The 17,813-nt window shown below is 40.5% G+C and overlaps 1 protein-coding gene across 1 annotated transcript; it reads left to right on the top strand.

The window, feature by feature from the left end:
• Window positions 1-535: 535 nt before the first annotated feature.
• Window positions 536-17,358, top strand: LOC139446423 (glutathione S-transferase 1-like). The gene is made up of 10 exons (XM_071227748.1): window positions 536-725; window positions 2,298-2,390; window positions 3,031-3,143; window positions 3,953-4,057; window positions 5,755-5,904; window positions 9,458-9,593; window positions 11,034-11,126; window positions 14,444-14,559; window positions 15,511-15,618; window positions 16,793-17,358. The coding sequence occupies exons 1-10, from the start codon at window positions 590-592 to the stop codon at window positions 16,949-16,951; spliced, it is 1,209 nt and encodes a 402-aa protein (XP_071083849.1). The 5' UTR covers window positions 536-589; the 3' UTR covers window positions 16,952-17,358.
• Window positions 17,359-17,813: the final 455 nt, after the last annotated feature.

The raw sequence follows: 17,813 nt of genomic DNA, 5'->3' as shown, positions 1-17,813 counted from the left end.
GGGCTACCATTCCCCGGGATATGATTCGCATGCTCGTCCCTTCCATGGGCAGGAGTTGTCAGGCCGCTATCGATTCCAACGGAGGACATACGTGTTATTGATGGTAGCTGCCCTTCACCTTGGATTTTTCCTATGTACCGATAACTACAATCACCAAGTTTTCTCTCCCCCACATTTTGGCTCAATTCCTCGTATAAATGTATTTCCTACCTCACACAAATCTGGTTTTGCGTTTCTTTTTTTTAAGAGTATACTTAAACTTAACTTAAACTTAAACTAAAGACTAATCGGTTGCGCCTCTTTAGACATGTTTACACAGTCCTCTTCTGTAGACATGCGGCTGTTGTCATAAACAGACGTTTTGCATGTCATAGTTTACCCATGTCGCCGTTCAAAACTGTTATCAATATTAACAACACGCCGCGAGGAACCGATATCGAAAACGTCTAGCTGTATTTGTCAACGATCACGTGGTTTGTTCACTGTGTGACAGAGCACTTTTGCTCCTGCGTTTATATAGAGTTGCAAAACACCACCGCATGCACTCCACAGAGAAGCGTGGTAACTCAAATTTGATTAAGCAGACAATATGGCTACCAAGTACAAGCTGACCTATTTTGATTTCAAGGCGAGGGGAGAGCTGACCAGACTGATGTTTGCCCTGGGTGGTCAGAAGTTTGAAGATTACAGATTCCCACGTGAAGATTGGCCAAAAGAAAAGTCAAGTGAGTTTGAGTTGAATCCCGTCCATTATATAACAACCTTCTCGTTGGTCTGAATCAAAGACATTTCATTCGTTGCCTGTGCATTAGACACTATCAAAGTTCCGACAGGTTCATTCCTTTCTATGAACAAAAATATGAACATGGGGTCGAATCACAACCACAAGAGGTAGATTCTACCACAAGAGTACTCCTGGGTTTCACCACAGAAGTAATTGTCTGGGACTCACATCACTGGCATATCGCCGTGATAAAACTTAAGTACTAAACTCACTCACTCGCTATATCCTGAAATGTGCATTTCTACATAATCGAGACGAACACAAATTAACTTTTGCACTGGTTTCGCCTTAGTTGACTGCTGCTATTAGTTGACTGCTCCTAATAAGTTGACTGCTTCTATTTTGTATACAGCTCTACTTTGTTGATCGCGTCTATCTAGTTCACTGCTCCTCTTTAGTTGACTGCTCCTATTTAGTTGACTGCTTCTATATAGTTGGCTGCTTCTATTTAGTTGGCTGCTTCTATTTAGTTGGCTGCTTCTATTTAGTTTGCTGATTCTATTTAGTTGGTTGATTCTATTTAGTTGACTGATTCTATTTAGTTGGCTGCTTCTATTTAGTTGGCTGATTCTATTTAGTTGACTGCTTCTATTTAGTTGGCTGCTTCTATTTAGTTGGCTGCTTCTATTTAGTTTGCTGATTCTATTTAGTTTGCTGATTCTATTTAGTTGGCTGATTCTATTTAGTTGACTGATTCTATTTAGTTGGCTGCTTCTATTTAGTTGATTGCTTCTATTTAGTTGATTGCTCCTATTTAGTTAACTGTTTCTATTTAGTTGACTGCTCCTATTTCGTTTACTGTTTCTATTTAGTTGACTGCTCCTATTTCGTTTACTGATTCTATTTAGTTGACTGCACCTATTTAGTTGACTGCTTCTATTTAGTTGGCTGATTCTATTTAGTTGAGTGCTCCTATTTAGTTGATTGCTTCCACTTAGTTGACTGCTCCTATTTCGTCTACTGATTCTATTTAGTTGACTGCACCTTTTTAGTTGACTGCTTCTATTTAGTTGGCTGATTCTATTTAGTTGATTGCTCCTATTTAGTTTACTGTTGCTATTTAGTTGACTTCTTATATTTAGTTGACTGCTTCTACTATTCTGCGTTCTATTCAGCTTCAGTCGACTGGTTTATATTTTAGTTGACTACTTCTACACCCATAATAATAAGCAACCCTACAGATTCCTTGGTTGAGGTCGGCTGGCCTGTGACGAGTTGGGTTTACGCCGCTTTTAACAGTATTCCAGTTATATCGCGGCGTGTCAACTGAATGTGGGAGGAAAGCCCGAAGTGATGCAGGTCTCAGACGTTTACCACTTCGGTGAAACCCACGAGCACGGGTATGGTGCTGACAAACCTAGAAACATACCATATGATTAAGAATTGAATTATATACCATAAATATCATATATAATATCCACAATTATGTGTATGTAAGATGCATTTGTAACATGAATTAAGAGTTTTTTCTCAATGTGCAGGTTTTCCTGCTGATAAAATGGTTGTTTTTCAGAAACTCCATTCGGCTGGATTCCCGTCCTGACTTTCAATGGGAAGTCCTACTGTGATAGCATGGGAATAGCCAAGTTCGTGGCCAGGGAGTTTGGTATGTTCATGGCAAGAGAGAGGATAAGTTATGACTGGTGTACTCCTCAGTCTGGACCAGACAATCCAGTGATTGACATCATGACCATCGATCCTCGCAGTTGGGATACGATGACGTCCATCAACCAAGTAGGCGAGCCTGACCACCCGATCCCGTTAGTCGCCTTTTACGGCAAGCATAGGTTGCTGAAGACCAATTCTACGGGCGCCGTACTTTAATGCGCACAGAGGTCACTCTAAAGCTGTGACAAATGAAGTAACTGAAGACAGATACAAATATGTCAGTTGATCCAAAAAACCGAAACAATGTTCCCATATCGCAAGCAATTTTACCTCCACACTCCTGAAACTGCAAATGTGAAAAAAGGCAACAAACACTTATTTTTTTATGCAGATTGTGTGTGGCGGGTGTTGCCAGTAGAGCAGGTCATTCTAAACCCTTTTCGCAAACACCCGGGGTCATCACTGATTTTCAGTGATCCATTCATATAGTTTTCACCTTATACGCCCAGTGGAATCTGTTTCAGCAGATAATTGAGACTGATTATTCTCTGTCGTTGACGTTTGCTGTATATTATGATTGTAGTCTTATTCAGGGAGTACCGATGACACCAGGGAGTATAGATCATCTCATATTTCAGGTAATGGTGGCGAGACTAGTCTTCAGATGTTGGAGATTGACCAGGTAACAGGAATCGTAGTGGACACACTAGCTGCACTCACCAAACTCCTTTTCGCAGAAGAATCCAAAAAGGTACTTCGTTATGACATCATAGTAGTTATGTACTGAGTTCATATGCATATTTATGTTCCATTTGTTCAGTGTACTGTAAACTACGGTTATAACGAACTCAAACGGACCACTAATTTCAGTTCGTTATAACCATAGTTTATTATAAACATATAGAGCACTTGAACAGCAAATGGTCGGGACAAAACAAATAAGTTCGTCATATTCGTCAGTTCGTTATACGCGTGTTCGTTATAAGCTTAGTTTACCGTATGTGCGTCAGCGTGTCCATGAGACTGTGTACAGGACAGTGCGTAGGATTGGCCTTCAAGTTTAAGTCCGGTTAACATAGAGTGCAAAAATCATTTAAGAAATACGGTTGTTTAATTTGGCTGCAGATTGACCCAATACGTTTTAAAACATAAGCATTTTACAGTTATATGAATAAGAAACTTAAAATTCGAATTCCAAGTGGCAATTTCTTTTAATCGGAGTCGTACAATAGATGTCTAAAAGAGATTTCTTCTGATTATGAAAATGTTGGGTTTTTTCACTTTCTTACACAATAATAGTGAAATATCTCGAAAAATATTGACGTGTGGCTGATCTGCATTTACAAATGTTTCCTTGTGTGCACACTTTGATCAATCTGTAACCATTACAGTCAATAACATAATTATTATCAACTCAACAGTTATCAATAAATGTATGTGATTAAAGTTTGGCATTAAGTATATTAGCATCTAATTAACTAAATTAATTTCATCTGAATTATCCACCTATAATTAAGTTCAATAATGTGCATCAGATCCTATTGATTGTTTTACTGACAGGCTGAGGTGCACAAGCAATCGTACGAGGAGACGTTTCCAAAGTATCTGCAGGCCCTGGAGAAGATTTTGACTGAAAACGGCACAGGGTTTTTCGTGGGCAAGAAGGTATGTTGTACACAACTGTAAGGGTTTTACATGGGCAAGAAGGTATGTTGTACACAACTGTAAGGGTTTTTCGTGGGCAAGAAGGTATGTTGTACACAACTGTAAGGGTTTTACATGGGCAAGAAGGTATGTTGTACACAACTGTAAGGGTTTTACATGGGCAAGACGGTATCTTGTACACAACTGTAAGGGTTTTACGTGGGCAAGAAGGTATGTTGTACACAACTGTAAGGGTTTTACATGGGCAAGAAGGTATGTTGTACACAACTGTAAGGGTTTTACATGGACAAGAAGGTATGTTGTACACAACTGTAAGGGTTTTACATGGGCAAGAAGGTATCTTGTACACAACTGTAAGGGTTTTACGTGGGCAAGAAGGTATGTTGTACACAACTGTAAGGGTTTTACATGGGCAAGAAGGTATGTTGTACACAACTGTAAGGGTTTTACATGGGCAAGAAGGTATGTTGTACACAACTGTAAGGGTTTTACGTGGGCAAGAAGGTATGTTGAACACAACTGTAAGGGTTTTACATGGACAAGAAGGTATGTTGTACACAACTGTAAGGGTTTTACATGGGCAAGAAGGTAACTTGTACACAACTGTAAGGGTTTTACGTGGGCAAGAAGGTATGTTGTACACAACTGTAAGGGTTTTTCGTGGGCAAGAAGGTATCTTGTACACAACTGTAAGGGTTTTACATGGGCAAGAAGGTATGTTGTACACAAATGTAAGGGTTTTACATGGGCAAGAAGGTATGTTGTACACAACTGTAAGGGTTTTACATGGGCAAGAAGGTATGTTGTACACAACTGTAAGGGTTTTACATGGGCAAGAAGGTATGTTGTACACAACTGTAAGGGTTTTACATGGGCAAGAAGGTATGTTGTACACAACTGTAAGGGTTTTACATGGGCAAGAAGGTATGTTGTACACAACTGTAAGGGTTTTACATGGGCAAGAAGGTATGTTGTACACAACTGTAAGGGTTTTACATGGGCAAGAAGGTATGTTGTACACAACTGTAAGGGTTTTACTTGGGCAAGAAGGTATGTTGTACACAACATATTTTACAGACCGCCGTCATATAGCCGTCATATAGCTGGCATATTGCTGAGTGTGGCGTTAAACAACAAACAAACAAACAACTCATGAGAGCCTTCCAACTTGACGACATCATGACCCTTGCATCTTTCCTAAATGGAACCTGTCCATAGTCCTATCTGCATTACTGAACGCTTGAACCAGTTAGTGAAGCTAGGCTCCTTCAAGTCGCGTCCTCTCTGGTGTACTCTGGCTATGCTGTAATAGATGTAGACATGGTGGTTTCACTGACATAAAGTTGATAAGAACACTTGAAAAGAAGGGGGTAAAAGATGCTGCGGCCGACATAGAGAATATGGAATGACTGATTGTCTGCCATAGTCAAAAGTACAAATCTACTGCAAGTCATCGAATCTGGGAAGACAAACATGTGGTTGATAACATGAACAACGAACTAGGTCACACTTCATAACATCCTGATAAAGGCTATTTTAGCAGAAATATAATAATGTGAATAAGAAAAAAAATATAATACGAATGAAATGCTACATGTTTTCATATGCCACAACATGATGTTTATAAAATACTAATATGATCACTGACTATAAACTTTGAGATGAATGACCGCTAACATCTTGTTTCAATGTTACAGATCACTGTTGCCGATGTTGCCGTGTTCGATGCGATTTCTGAAAGGATTGAGGACAGCCTATTGTCCAAGTACCCCAAAATTAAGGCTAACCTCAAGACAGTGGCAGCAAATGATAGGATAAAGGCATATATTGCAACGAGGAAACAGACGAAATTTTAACAAATATCGCAATATCTGCACCCTCGTTGTAACGCTGGAGTTCGATCGTACTTTTAACCATAATATTAATGTCATGCTTTCATAAACAAAACATTTTATTTTTTTTTAAATCACACGTCATGTTTTGCTAAACATCCAAACACACTACAATAGAATTCTAATCGCGATCGACGCGATCCAACGTGTTGCATTTTTTTACGAAGGCTGTTTGATGCATCGCAAATGTTGTATGGAGAATTCTATTCATGATGTCAGATTTTTTCGAATAAAGTACCGTCTCCAAGTGACGTGCACAGCTTTCTGGGTGTATATATGGGTATATTTACCTTTCTGTGTGATATTAGTCTGTCTCCCAGACCTTAGATATTAAAAAAAAGAAATGAACCCAACTCATGATCAAGTCGAGAATAGGTTTGCAAGTCTAAATTGACTCAGCTCTAGATTGCCTAAAACATTTTTTTGTTTTGGGCTCCATTTGTTTTATATTTTATATTTTATAGATGTTATATTTATAAATAAGATAACTTAATTTCGGGGACTAAATGTTAGTCTAAAATGATATATGTGATACTGATATTAACTGTCATGGATTATATTGTCACGTAAATAGTTTCTACATTATTCCTACTGTATAAGTATTTTCTCTTTTAAGATGAAAGTTTTCTTTTTCTTCTACGTGACAGTTCTTGCTATGCCCCATTCACCGTAAATGTAGCGACTTCGCATCTTGTCTGTGTCAGAAATTGCAGTTTATTATGTACGCATGACACTGAATTAACGGGCGTTGTGTGAATCTAGCCTACAACACGCTCAAGGTTACACACCTTGAGGAAGAGATATGATAGACCAGCATCATTCTCAAATCACTTGTGCATCTTCCTCAATAAGTAAATCTCACCCTCCGATGAGGATGCTGTAACCTGGGGTGTGTGATGTGTCATAAGGTGAATATGCTATTATTATCACTGATCATGCACATATGTGTTGTTGCAAATGAAAAACATGAAATAAAATGTGTTGTATAAAACATATGCTTTTGTTTTATGACAAGAGACTGAATGTAATTTATTGCATTTAAGAGGGTGTGGGTTTTCTGATTTGTTTTGTTTTGTTTGTTGTTTAACGCCGCACTCAGCAATATTCAAACTATATGAAGGCGGTCTGTAAATAATCGAGTCTGGAGCAGACAATCCAGTGATTGATATCATGAGCATCGATCCACGCAATTGGGATCGATGACATGCATCAACCAAGTCAGCGAGCCTGACCACCCGATCCCGTAAGTCGCCTCCTACGACAAGCATCGTCACCTTTTGCGGCAAGAATGGGTATGGGTATGTATTTTTTGACGAATAATCATCATTGCTACATATTTCAGTCTGAGATATATTGAATCCCTGTTTCAAACACCATGCATTTATAAAATCTGATACTGAGATAGGTTACTTGTAGAATTCACTGTACTAAATTGAATGGGGAACCAAACGCGCAGCGTGAGGTTTCAAATCTTAAGTTCTGTGTTTTCTTAGTATTTTTAGATGCTCACAACTCTGGATTGCACTATTGGTATGTTAACCGTTTTACTAACGGGATCGGGTGGTCAGGCTCGCTGACTTGGTTGATGTATGTCATCGTATCCAAATTGCGTGGATCGATGCTCATGATATTAATCACTGAATTGTCTGGTCCAGACTCGATTAATTACAGACCGCCGTCATATAGCTGGAAGATTGCTGGGTGCGTGTAAAACAACAAACCAACCAACCAACACTATATATTCCCATAACAGGAATATGAGAACCGATGTTGGTACCATTAATAATTATTGCTTTGCACAAAACAAACTTTCACGAAATTAACTTTCTATAATAAAAAAAATATTTATTTTAGAAATGAAAGACCGCCAACAAGAACGTGTACTTCTGACAATGCGCTGAAACTCTTGATGTTTTTGTTTTGATTTTCCTTGCCCTTTTCTCATTCCTCATTTCACCAAGGTTAGGCGACTTGCACGGAAGATTTATTGCTTCTGCTATTTCAATAATATGTTTTTGTAACATTTGTAGACGGAAATATCAATATTGATGTCACCACTGATTGTCAAGAGTGATATGTTCGCCACATAGTGAGGACAATTCAACCAAGATCGCGTTTTCAAGTTTCCATCTTGAATGTTCTTGCAAACACCTCTGGTTACTGAACCAATGAAATGTCATAAAATCAATAAATATGATTTTTTATCTTAACAAATTTTTTGTTTTGCTTCTTTAAAGAAATATGATATTGATCATTCATAACATAGGTGCTAACATACATCAAATATACTAATGCCCTGAATGTTTTCCTACAATTAATACAGCTCACTGAACGAAGTTTTTAGTTCCATGTCAGTAGAAAAATTACATTGATATTTTTATGTACCAGCACTTTATTAGGTGTTTTCTGTGGATGCCATTAGTCTTATGCACCCATTTGGGTTAATGATATTCTGTTTCAAACTTCAATGAAACTCGTCTGTCTAGATGTAACAAATACTGATACAGTTCCAAAATAATCTTTTAATCTCACCAGGAACAAAGGCCCAAGTGAGCACATAGCCAATGACTTTCATTTTTTTTGTCAGAGTGAGTATGGTGTTATGCCACTTTATGAGCAAAATTCCAACAATATCATGATGGGCGACACCAAGCAATGTACCGATGTGGTGAATCGAACGCTTCAACCACTAGGCAAGAACAAACTTGGAATATGAAGATGAAATGTAAGGATACCATCATACCAGGACTGAATGCTTTTCATTTAATACGCTGAACATCTAAAATGAAATATATATGAACTTGAAAAATGTTTTCACCAAAAGTACATGCCCATAGATATAACTTCAAGGGGATATTTACAACTAAAATAGCACAGAATATTACTACAGCTATCTGCTATACCCAGGCTAACATTATTTACTAGGAGAAAGACATCTCGAAAAATTGCACCCGGATACCTGCCGGATACCTTCAGCAATGTTCAATTTTCATGGTTAGTTTCCAATATATTTTAGGTGTTTCACACTTAATTGAACAAAATGCACCCCTCAAATTGTGACATGTTTTTGGAAACTCAGAATGAGGTATCCGGTGCCGGATCCCTGGACATCCAGATTGAGGTATCCGGTGAGGTATCCGGTGCCGGATACCCGGATTCCAGGTGGCATACTTTCAGGTGAGGTGTCCATAACGGATACCACAGATCTGGTATCCGGCAAGGTATCTGCCACCGGATACCCGGACGCGTTTTGGGTAAGTGTCCGGTGGTATCCGGATACCGGAAACTGCTTGTTTTTACAAACATATAACCGAGCTGACTTTTTCCATACAGCAGCCGTAACGAGGCTGTGTCTATTTATAACCGTTCACGCTCTGATACGATCATGTGACTACTGCTCGCGCCAGACGAGCAACACGTTTTCCCGCGAGAGTAGATGATTAGGGTGCAAGCCGTGTCTCTGGTCAGAAGGTTCAGTTGTGTGAACGACGTTCGTGTGTAAACCCCAAAAATGCCTACGTACCGATTCAGATACTTCAACGCAAGAGGACTAGGCGAGGTGTCGCGTCTTTTGTTTGCGATAGCAGGAAAAGACTACGAGGATGTGAGGTTTACCGCTGAAACATGGCCGGCGGAGAAGCCAAGTAGGTTACTTGCGATGTCGTTATGAAATACCATGCATCACTCCTTCGAACTTTGGGATCAGATTTACCTTATGCTGTGTTTTAGGTTTATTTGCTACTCAGAAACCATTTTATTATTTCTTGACAATTTTCTTCTCTTAAAATTGTATGTGTATAATCCCTGCTAAATTGCTGGTATTAATAATGAGACAAGAATATGGAACGGCTTAGATTAATCGCTGTAAAATGCATTAAATATTGTCAAATTTGTAAAATGCATCAAATATTGTTAAATTTGAATAACATTCTGACTTTTATTTAAGAATTTTTTAGTTAAACATTTTGCCTAATCGAAAATTTGGATTCGAGATCTTGATCGTAGAATTTTAATTACTCTTTTTGCTATTCGTGTAAATTGTATAATTTTGAGATTTTGTATTCCTTTGGGCATGTGAATATGTAAGGATCTGATAATTTGGATATGCTTAAAGCTGCTTGTACAAATGCGCTTGACAAAGATCCTCAAAAATAACTTCAAGAACAACACTGCGTAACTATACTACTCAAAATAAGTTGAGGACCATCCGACCCTTTCAAATTAGTATAGTTCATGTGACATGCCTTGACAAATTAACTATAGTAATATGAAAGAATTGGGTGATCCTTAACTTATTTTGGGTAGTACACATAGTCTTTCCTTTAAGCCTGCTCGCTTGTATTTCTAAATACTGATCGCATGAAAACACCAGAAACATTAACTCTACTTCAGTCACTTCTCAAAAGTACTGTGTTTTGCTTGTTGTAATTTGAGGTGAGGTGAGGTGAAATGGGGTTTAACATCGCGTCCAAGATTTTTGCTCTTACATAGCGACGTGCATGTGCGCGCGTGCGCGTGTGTGTGGCTGCTTGTATCTGTCCGGACTGATGCCGATTTTATAGTGCTAGCACATGTACACTGAGATACCATGCCGCAGTTTAACATGAATACTCCACTCAGACACAGTATACTGACTCCGAGCCGACCAGTCCTTGTATTAGCCCCTTAATGCCGAGCGCCAGACAACAAGTACCATCTATTTAACGTTGTTTTTTGTTAAGACGCGGCCGGGGATCGAACACGGACCTTCCGCTCTCCGGACGGACGCTCTACCACCAGACATCGGAGGCGGTCTACTGTAATTGAGACATACATTTCTTTTCTGGTACATGTGACAGAATTTGGGCAGCACACGAACAGATGCAAATTAGATGTCACCTCAAACAGCATGTTTATGCAAAAATGATTTTTTTTATAAATGTCTATTCATTCAATTAAAAAAAATATCCAAAAAAGACAGGCTATAAATATATCAACTACTCACAGAAAAGCATAATTAACCAATGAACATGCGTATTAGTACAAACGCAATAGCTCAAAAGTGTATCTGAACTCTTGTTCAATGACGACGCTTTAATTTACAGATACACCACTGGGACAGGTGCCAGTTCTGGAAATTGACGGGAAGCCCTTTTCTCAGAGCAGCGCTATTTCAAGATACCTTGCCAGGACTTTTGGTAAGGATGGTTCATGAAATATTAATATTTTCATTACCACATCTCCAACTTTTAAATGCCGCTCAAAGATCTTGATGTGCCAAGCCGTAGGTAAACGACGCTTGGATGGTATAACCATTTAATACATTACTAGTTTAAACAATTATATCCCCTCGTAAATAGCCCAGTGACAGTGGGATTGATAGTTGACACAGGATGTATAACAGTTTCGCGAACATACGTCCGTCCACCATGTTTCGCTTCCGGAGGATTAGTTTATAAACAGTTCAGTTGTTCCTCGTAAAAGTTATGTGTATGCAAAACGGGCAGCTCAGTGCTGTATTGGTGACTTTTGCTACGGAGGAAGGTTTGAAATGTTTGTATTTCGCGTTTCCAAGGCCGAAAGTTGAACTTAGTGTATGAAACGGAGAATAACTCATATTTTTAAGCATTTCGACCCGTGGAGATCCGGGCTAGAAATGGTCTACAGCAACCCCTTGCTGTAACAGGTGACTAAAGGGATCGGATGGTCAAGCTTGCTGACTTGATGCATGTCATCGTATCCCAATTACGTGGATCGATGCTCATGATATCAATCACTTGATTGTCTGATCCAGACTCGATTATTTACAGACCGCCGTCATATATTTGTTTGTTGTTTAACGCCGCACTCAGCAATAGTACAGCTATATGATGGCGGTCTGTAAATAATCGAATCTGGACCAGACAATCCAGTGAATAATATCATGAGCATCGATCCACGCAATTGGGATATGATGACCACCCGATCCCGTTGGTCGCCCCTTACGACAATATGGCTGGAATATTGTTGAGTGCGGCGGTAAACAAAAAAAACAAAATAAGCATTTCAATATTTGAATATTAGACTTCATCTATGCAAACGGCATGAGCTGTACTGGTGCATTTTGTTTTTTTACGTTTTTCATGTGTTTTTCGCATGGCAACAGTTGCTGTGGTCAAATGCTGAAATGGTTTCCTATGTATAAGTGTTAAACATTATATTGTATACGACACACGTCACGTGACGTGATACATCTCTGTTGGGATTCCAGGTCAAAATAGATCCCCAGCAGCTGTACTACATTTGGGGATGAGGCAGCGCTTGGAATGAACACTCGATGACTAATAGGTTCATTGTCGCGTGAACTTGCCCTTTGAGACTGCATTCACTATACGGCAGTAATCCTATGCTACGTCCGACCCATGAAGACCTGGGGTAGAATATAGGTCCTCAGCAACGTATGCTTGCCGTAAAAGGGACTATGCTTGTCGTAAGAGGCGACTAACGGGATCGTTTGGTCAGGCTCGCTGACTTTGTTGATGCATGTCATCGATCCCAATTGCGTGGATCGATGCTCATGATATTAATCACTGGATTGTCTGGCCCAGACTCGATTATTACAGACCGCCGTCATATTGCTGGAATATTGCTGAGTGTGGCGTTAAACAACAAATCAACCAACCAATTATGCCCGTCCTGCTCTTCTCTACACACTCCAACCTAAATTGGCGTCTCGGGCGCTGCAATTCGCTGTGCAGACTAGAAAGCTATGGTTGTGGGTTCGAATTCCTGTTCGCCCCGATTATGTTTCTGTTTGTTCTAGGTTTGGCTCGTGGGTTTCCTCAAAGTCGTCTTAGGCCTGCATCACTCCGCGCTTTCCTCCCACATTAAACTGACACACTGTGATATAAGTGGATCACAGCTGCGTTCAACCCAGCTCACTTGCATGCAATGTATATTTCGTCTTGAAAATAATGTCCCTGTTTGTGACGTAGGGCCGATGTAATCGGTTTGAGAATTCCATTCATGTCATATTTTTCACGAAAGATAAGGTCTTCACCAAGTGCTTTCCTGCATAGCTTTTGTCATATAGAAAGTACTTATTTCGTGCTTAAACCTTTGTATTGTTACGTAATTGTTAGTGTATTTATAAGTGGTTGCTGTTTATGTCAACTTCACAGAAAATGTATGCGACTTCACATAGGTGTGTCCTAGAAATCGCAAGTCATTACGCACGGCGCCAAGTTAACCATCGTAGCATGAAGCCAGCGACAATGAAGGGGTTTAGATTGTCATAGTGGTAACTTGTTTATGAAACGTGTATCCTGGGTATAGGAAGTTTTTGTGGAAGTAGAGCTACAAGACATCTGAGTACATGTGGAATATTTGCAACAAGAATAAACGTAATAAGAGTTAACACATGTTACATCATCATCATCATCATCATCATCATCTTAATCATCATCATGTCCCAATCCATGGCGGTAACAGCTGTAAGCACCAATATGCGCCACATCAGATCTGCAAATCTCATACGTATTGCATTGAACATGTTTTAATATTACGCGCAAAAATCAATGTCACCAACAATGTATTCATTTCAAAACCCAATGACAATTGCGTGAGTAGGTTGGGTTAGGCTAAGTCGTGACTGGTGTTAAGCCGCTTTCAACTCAGACAAGGAAATTGCCAACCTGGTGATAGCAATTTCAAAGCGCCGACTTACTTTCCTTTTCGATAATACCTAGGTACAATATGTGAAGTTCATCTTCAGGTCCCCCGCCATGATATTGCTGGAATATTGCTAAAAGCGGTGTAAGACCAGACTCGCTCACTTCAATATGACTGAGGGACGGTCGGGTAGCCTAGTGGCTAAAGCGTTCGCTCGTCACGCCGAAGACCCGGGTTCGATTTCCGACATGGGTACAATGTGTGAAGCCCATTTCTGGTGTCACACGCCGTGATATTGTTGGAATATTGCTAAAAGCGGCGTAAAACCATATCTTCAAAGCGGTTTTTAACCCAACTCATTCACTCAAAAGTTCGGGGATTAAAGCGTCCGCTCGTCACGCCGAAGACCCGGGTTCGATTCCCCTGATGGGTACGATGTATGAAGCCCATTTCTGGTGTCCCCTGCAGTGATATTGCTGGAATATGGCTAAAAGCGGCGTAAAACCATACTCACTAACTGCAAAGCTACAAATAGTGCACAACACCTTGTAAGTGAGTGAGTGAGTTGGGTTTAACGCCGCTTTTAACAGTATTCCAGTTATATCACGGCGTGTCAGCTTAATGTGGGAGGAAAGCCCGAAGTGATGCAGGTCTCAGACGTTTACCACTTCGGTGAAACCCACGAGCACGGGTATGGTGCTGACAAACCTAGAAACATAATCGTGGCGAACCGGGATTCGAACCCACAATCATAGGTTTCTGGCGTGCCCAAGGGACGCAACTCTGCGCAGCGAATCGCGACGCCTTTGACGACTGGGCCACCCGTGCCCCCACACCTTGTAAGACTATGGTTGGATGTTTTCAGGGTACTATGGCAAGGATGACATGCAAGCCCTTGAGGTGGACCAGGTTCTGGGTATCGGCACAGACTTCATGACGGACTTGATCAAGTCTGTCTATGAGAAGGATGAAGCTAGGAAGGTAAGGCTAATCAATAGATACGCACGCATTTCTCTCTTGAAGGAGGAACCAAATAATAATGTTGGAACCTAAAACCAATATTTTTTCTTCAGAACCAACCAATGAATTTCATATTTCTCCATTCTTTTTCGGGCCGATCCAAGTCCTTTCAAAAATATCAAATAATCGGTCCCTATGTCGTAATGGTGGGGAATATGTAAATACGGATGGCCGAGTCCTTTAAGATGCCGCAATGCGCTTGCAGAGGTGCCATGTTTAAGCACCATACCCGTGCTCATGGGTTTCACCAAAGCGGTAAACGTCCAAGACCTGTATCACTTCGGGATTTCCTCCCACATTAAACCAACACCGTCATATAAGTGGACTACTGTTCAAAGCGGCGTTAAACCAAACTCACTCGCTGTGGTCTTGGGTTCGAATCCCTCATTCATTCAGATAGAGCTTTGGTTTGTTAGCACCATAAGTGCTCATTTGCGTCTTCAAATGGTAAACGTTAAAGGAATGCGTCAATCGGGCTTTACTCCCTTAACTTGACACGCTATCATATAGCTAAAATAGTGTTCAAAGCAACATTAGACCACATTACAACTGAGTTGAGTTTGTTTTGAATGTCCACGGCCTGAAGGCGCATGGTTGGCCTCAAGTAAGGCGCCGCAATTTGCTGTGCAGAGTTGCGTCCCTTCGGCACGCCCGAAACCTGCGATTGTTGGTTCGAGTCCCGGTTCGCTCCGATTATGTTTCTAGGTTTGTCAGCACCATACCCGTGCTCGTGGGTTTCACCGAAGTGGTAAAAGTCTGTGACCTACATGACTTCGGACTTTCCTCCCATATTAAGCTGACACGCCCTAATACAACTGGAATACTGTTAAAAGCGGCGTTAAACCTAATTCGCTCACTCACTCACTCACTCACATTACGGCCTGACCAGTGTTGGTGTATGTTCTGCTGCAGGCGGAGTACGCCAAGGTAAACAAGGAAGTGAAGTTCCCCGTGTACATGGGAATGTTTGAGAAACTTCTGAAAAATAACAAGGAAACTGGCTTCTTTGTTGGAGAATCGGTAAGATAGTATTTACTCAGTAATGATGATAATAATGATTTTGATGATGCTTTTTATGTAGGCCTAAACTCTATAATTGTGTTTGCGAAACCACCATTACCGCGATCGGTGTTCACTCGATTTTATTCTCAGCTCCCAAGGCAGTATACAAAGATGGATTTTGATGAAACATGAGTCACGTGGCCACCATCTGTCAACCAGCCCTGCAACCATTTAGCTCTGTGTCACTTCAATATGACAAACACAGTGTTCATGACAATTTTCCATTTATAAATTTTCACCATATATGAAAAAAGGGTATTAATACATATATCGTCACAAACTATGTTCCCCACGCTTGTCGTTAGTGGCCACTGAATGGGGATTGGATGGTCAAGCTCTGTGACATGGTTAATTGCGTGTCATCGTCCATCGTACCCGACTACACTAGTTTGTCAGACTGTAGCGTTAAACACCATTCACGCGCCTCCATTATTTCTAGGCCTCGACATGCGCCGCAATTCGCAATGTAGATCTGTGTCCCTTCGCCACGCCACAAACCTGTTATTGTGGGTTAGACGGGTATTACTCAGAGGCGCCAGATTATCAATTTTATTACTTAGAGAGTTTGAAATAACCGAGTTAAAAAATCGTGTGTACTTGTGCAATATCACTTCAGGCGCACCAGCGTATTGTTTAAGTCACCCGAGTGGCAACGTTGATCGGATTGACGTCGTTTCGTTAAATCAATATGGGTGCGTTGCAAAGCGATGTAATGCGATTCGCCTTACAACAATGCGCTAACTTTCAGCCGCTTGCAAGCGAAACAATCGCTGGCTAAGGTCGCTTCGTTCTGAAACCAAAATGGCCGCCGACTTTGACAGCGGAACAAGAAATTCTTGACCGGATCAACGAGGAAATGAAAAAATGCAGCTAACACCCCATCATCCTCAGTCTGTTCCACATCTTCAAAGTAGTCATAAATTTCATCAGCTCATCAGCTCGTTCTGCATTACGTCAAGGCAACCAAGCGGTAGTTGCGCCACCATTCGAACTGTTGCAGACCTCGGGATGGGCGATGAATTTGCTTTCTCTAAGCGATTCTTAGCTTGCAACGCGTCCTATGACACACATGCTCGTATAAAAGTCTCTCTGCATATGCTCGGTATTGATGAGTTGTAAATTTTATTTTCAGATCACTCTGGCCGACCTGTATGTGTTTGACCTCTACGAGAAAATCAAGTCTATGGTGACCCTTGATGATTACCCCCTGGTCAAGAAGTGCATTGACCATGTCGGCAGCAACGAAAAAATCAAGGCCTGGGTTGAGAAACGGCCCGTAACAGAAAACTAAATCGTTTCTTAAAACGTTGTCAGGCCAAGCACTTCTGCTACGAATACTGTTGGCGTAGTTAAGGACATGAAATTATTCCGTTGTCCATTATCTCGTTAAAATGTGCATGATGTGATGTATTTGTTTGTTTGTGGCAGCTTTGTTTGTTTGTGGTTGACAGTCATCTACACTTTATTTTCTCAAATATTTTTCAATGTGGGGCGGTCGGGTAGCCTAGTGGTTAAAGCGTTTGATCGTCACGCCGAAGACCCGGGTTCGATTCCCGACATGGGTACAATGTGGGACGCCCATTTCTGGTGTCCCATGCCATGATATTGCTGGACTCTTGCTAAAAGCGGCGTAAAACTATACTCACTCACTATTTTACGATGTATGGACACATTTGAATATTAAAATGATTATCACTTGGTTCGATTTGTACATTTATTGAGTGAGTGAGTGAGTTTATGCTTTACGTCACATCGGCAATATTTCAGCCATATCGTGACCAGAAATTATACATTTTTAATACATGTTTTAACTAAATTAAAACCTGTCATCGATGGACAGTAAAATTACTACAATATCACAGATTAATATTTAAAACTAGCATTCAACTACAAAAAGATATCACTATAAATAACGGTACAATATAAAAAAGGCTACAGATCGCCAGCAGCTGAAGGTAGATCACCATGCTAGGGTCCATGGGCACTTACAGTACTTTTGCTACCTGCATGGACCCCAGTCGGATTTACATCATCCCCTCAGCTGTTGGCGATTATTGACAAATTTAGTCAGATTAAAGGAACACATATTCTACCATTAAAATTGTGGTGGAAATTTTTTTACTTCGAATGACGTGGTCTGGCGTACCTGTACA

The sequence above is a fragment of the Haliotis cracherodii genome, unplaced genomic scaffold (genome assembly GCF_022045235.1).
Source record: "Haliotis cracherodii isolate W230 unplaced genomic scaffold, xgHalCrac1.p SCAF_6, whole genome shotgun sequence".
NCBI lineage: Eukaryota > Metazoa > Mollusca > Gastropoda > Lepetellida > Haliotidae > Haliotis > Haliotis cracherodii.
This window is presented reverse-complemented; position numbering and strand designations above follow the sequence as displayed.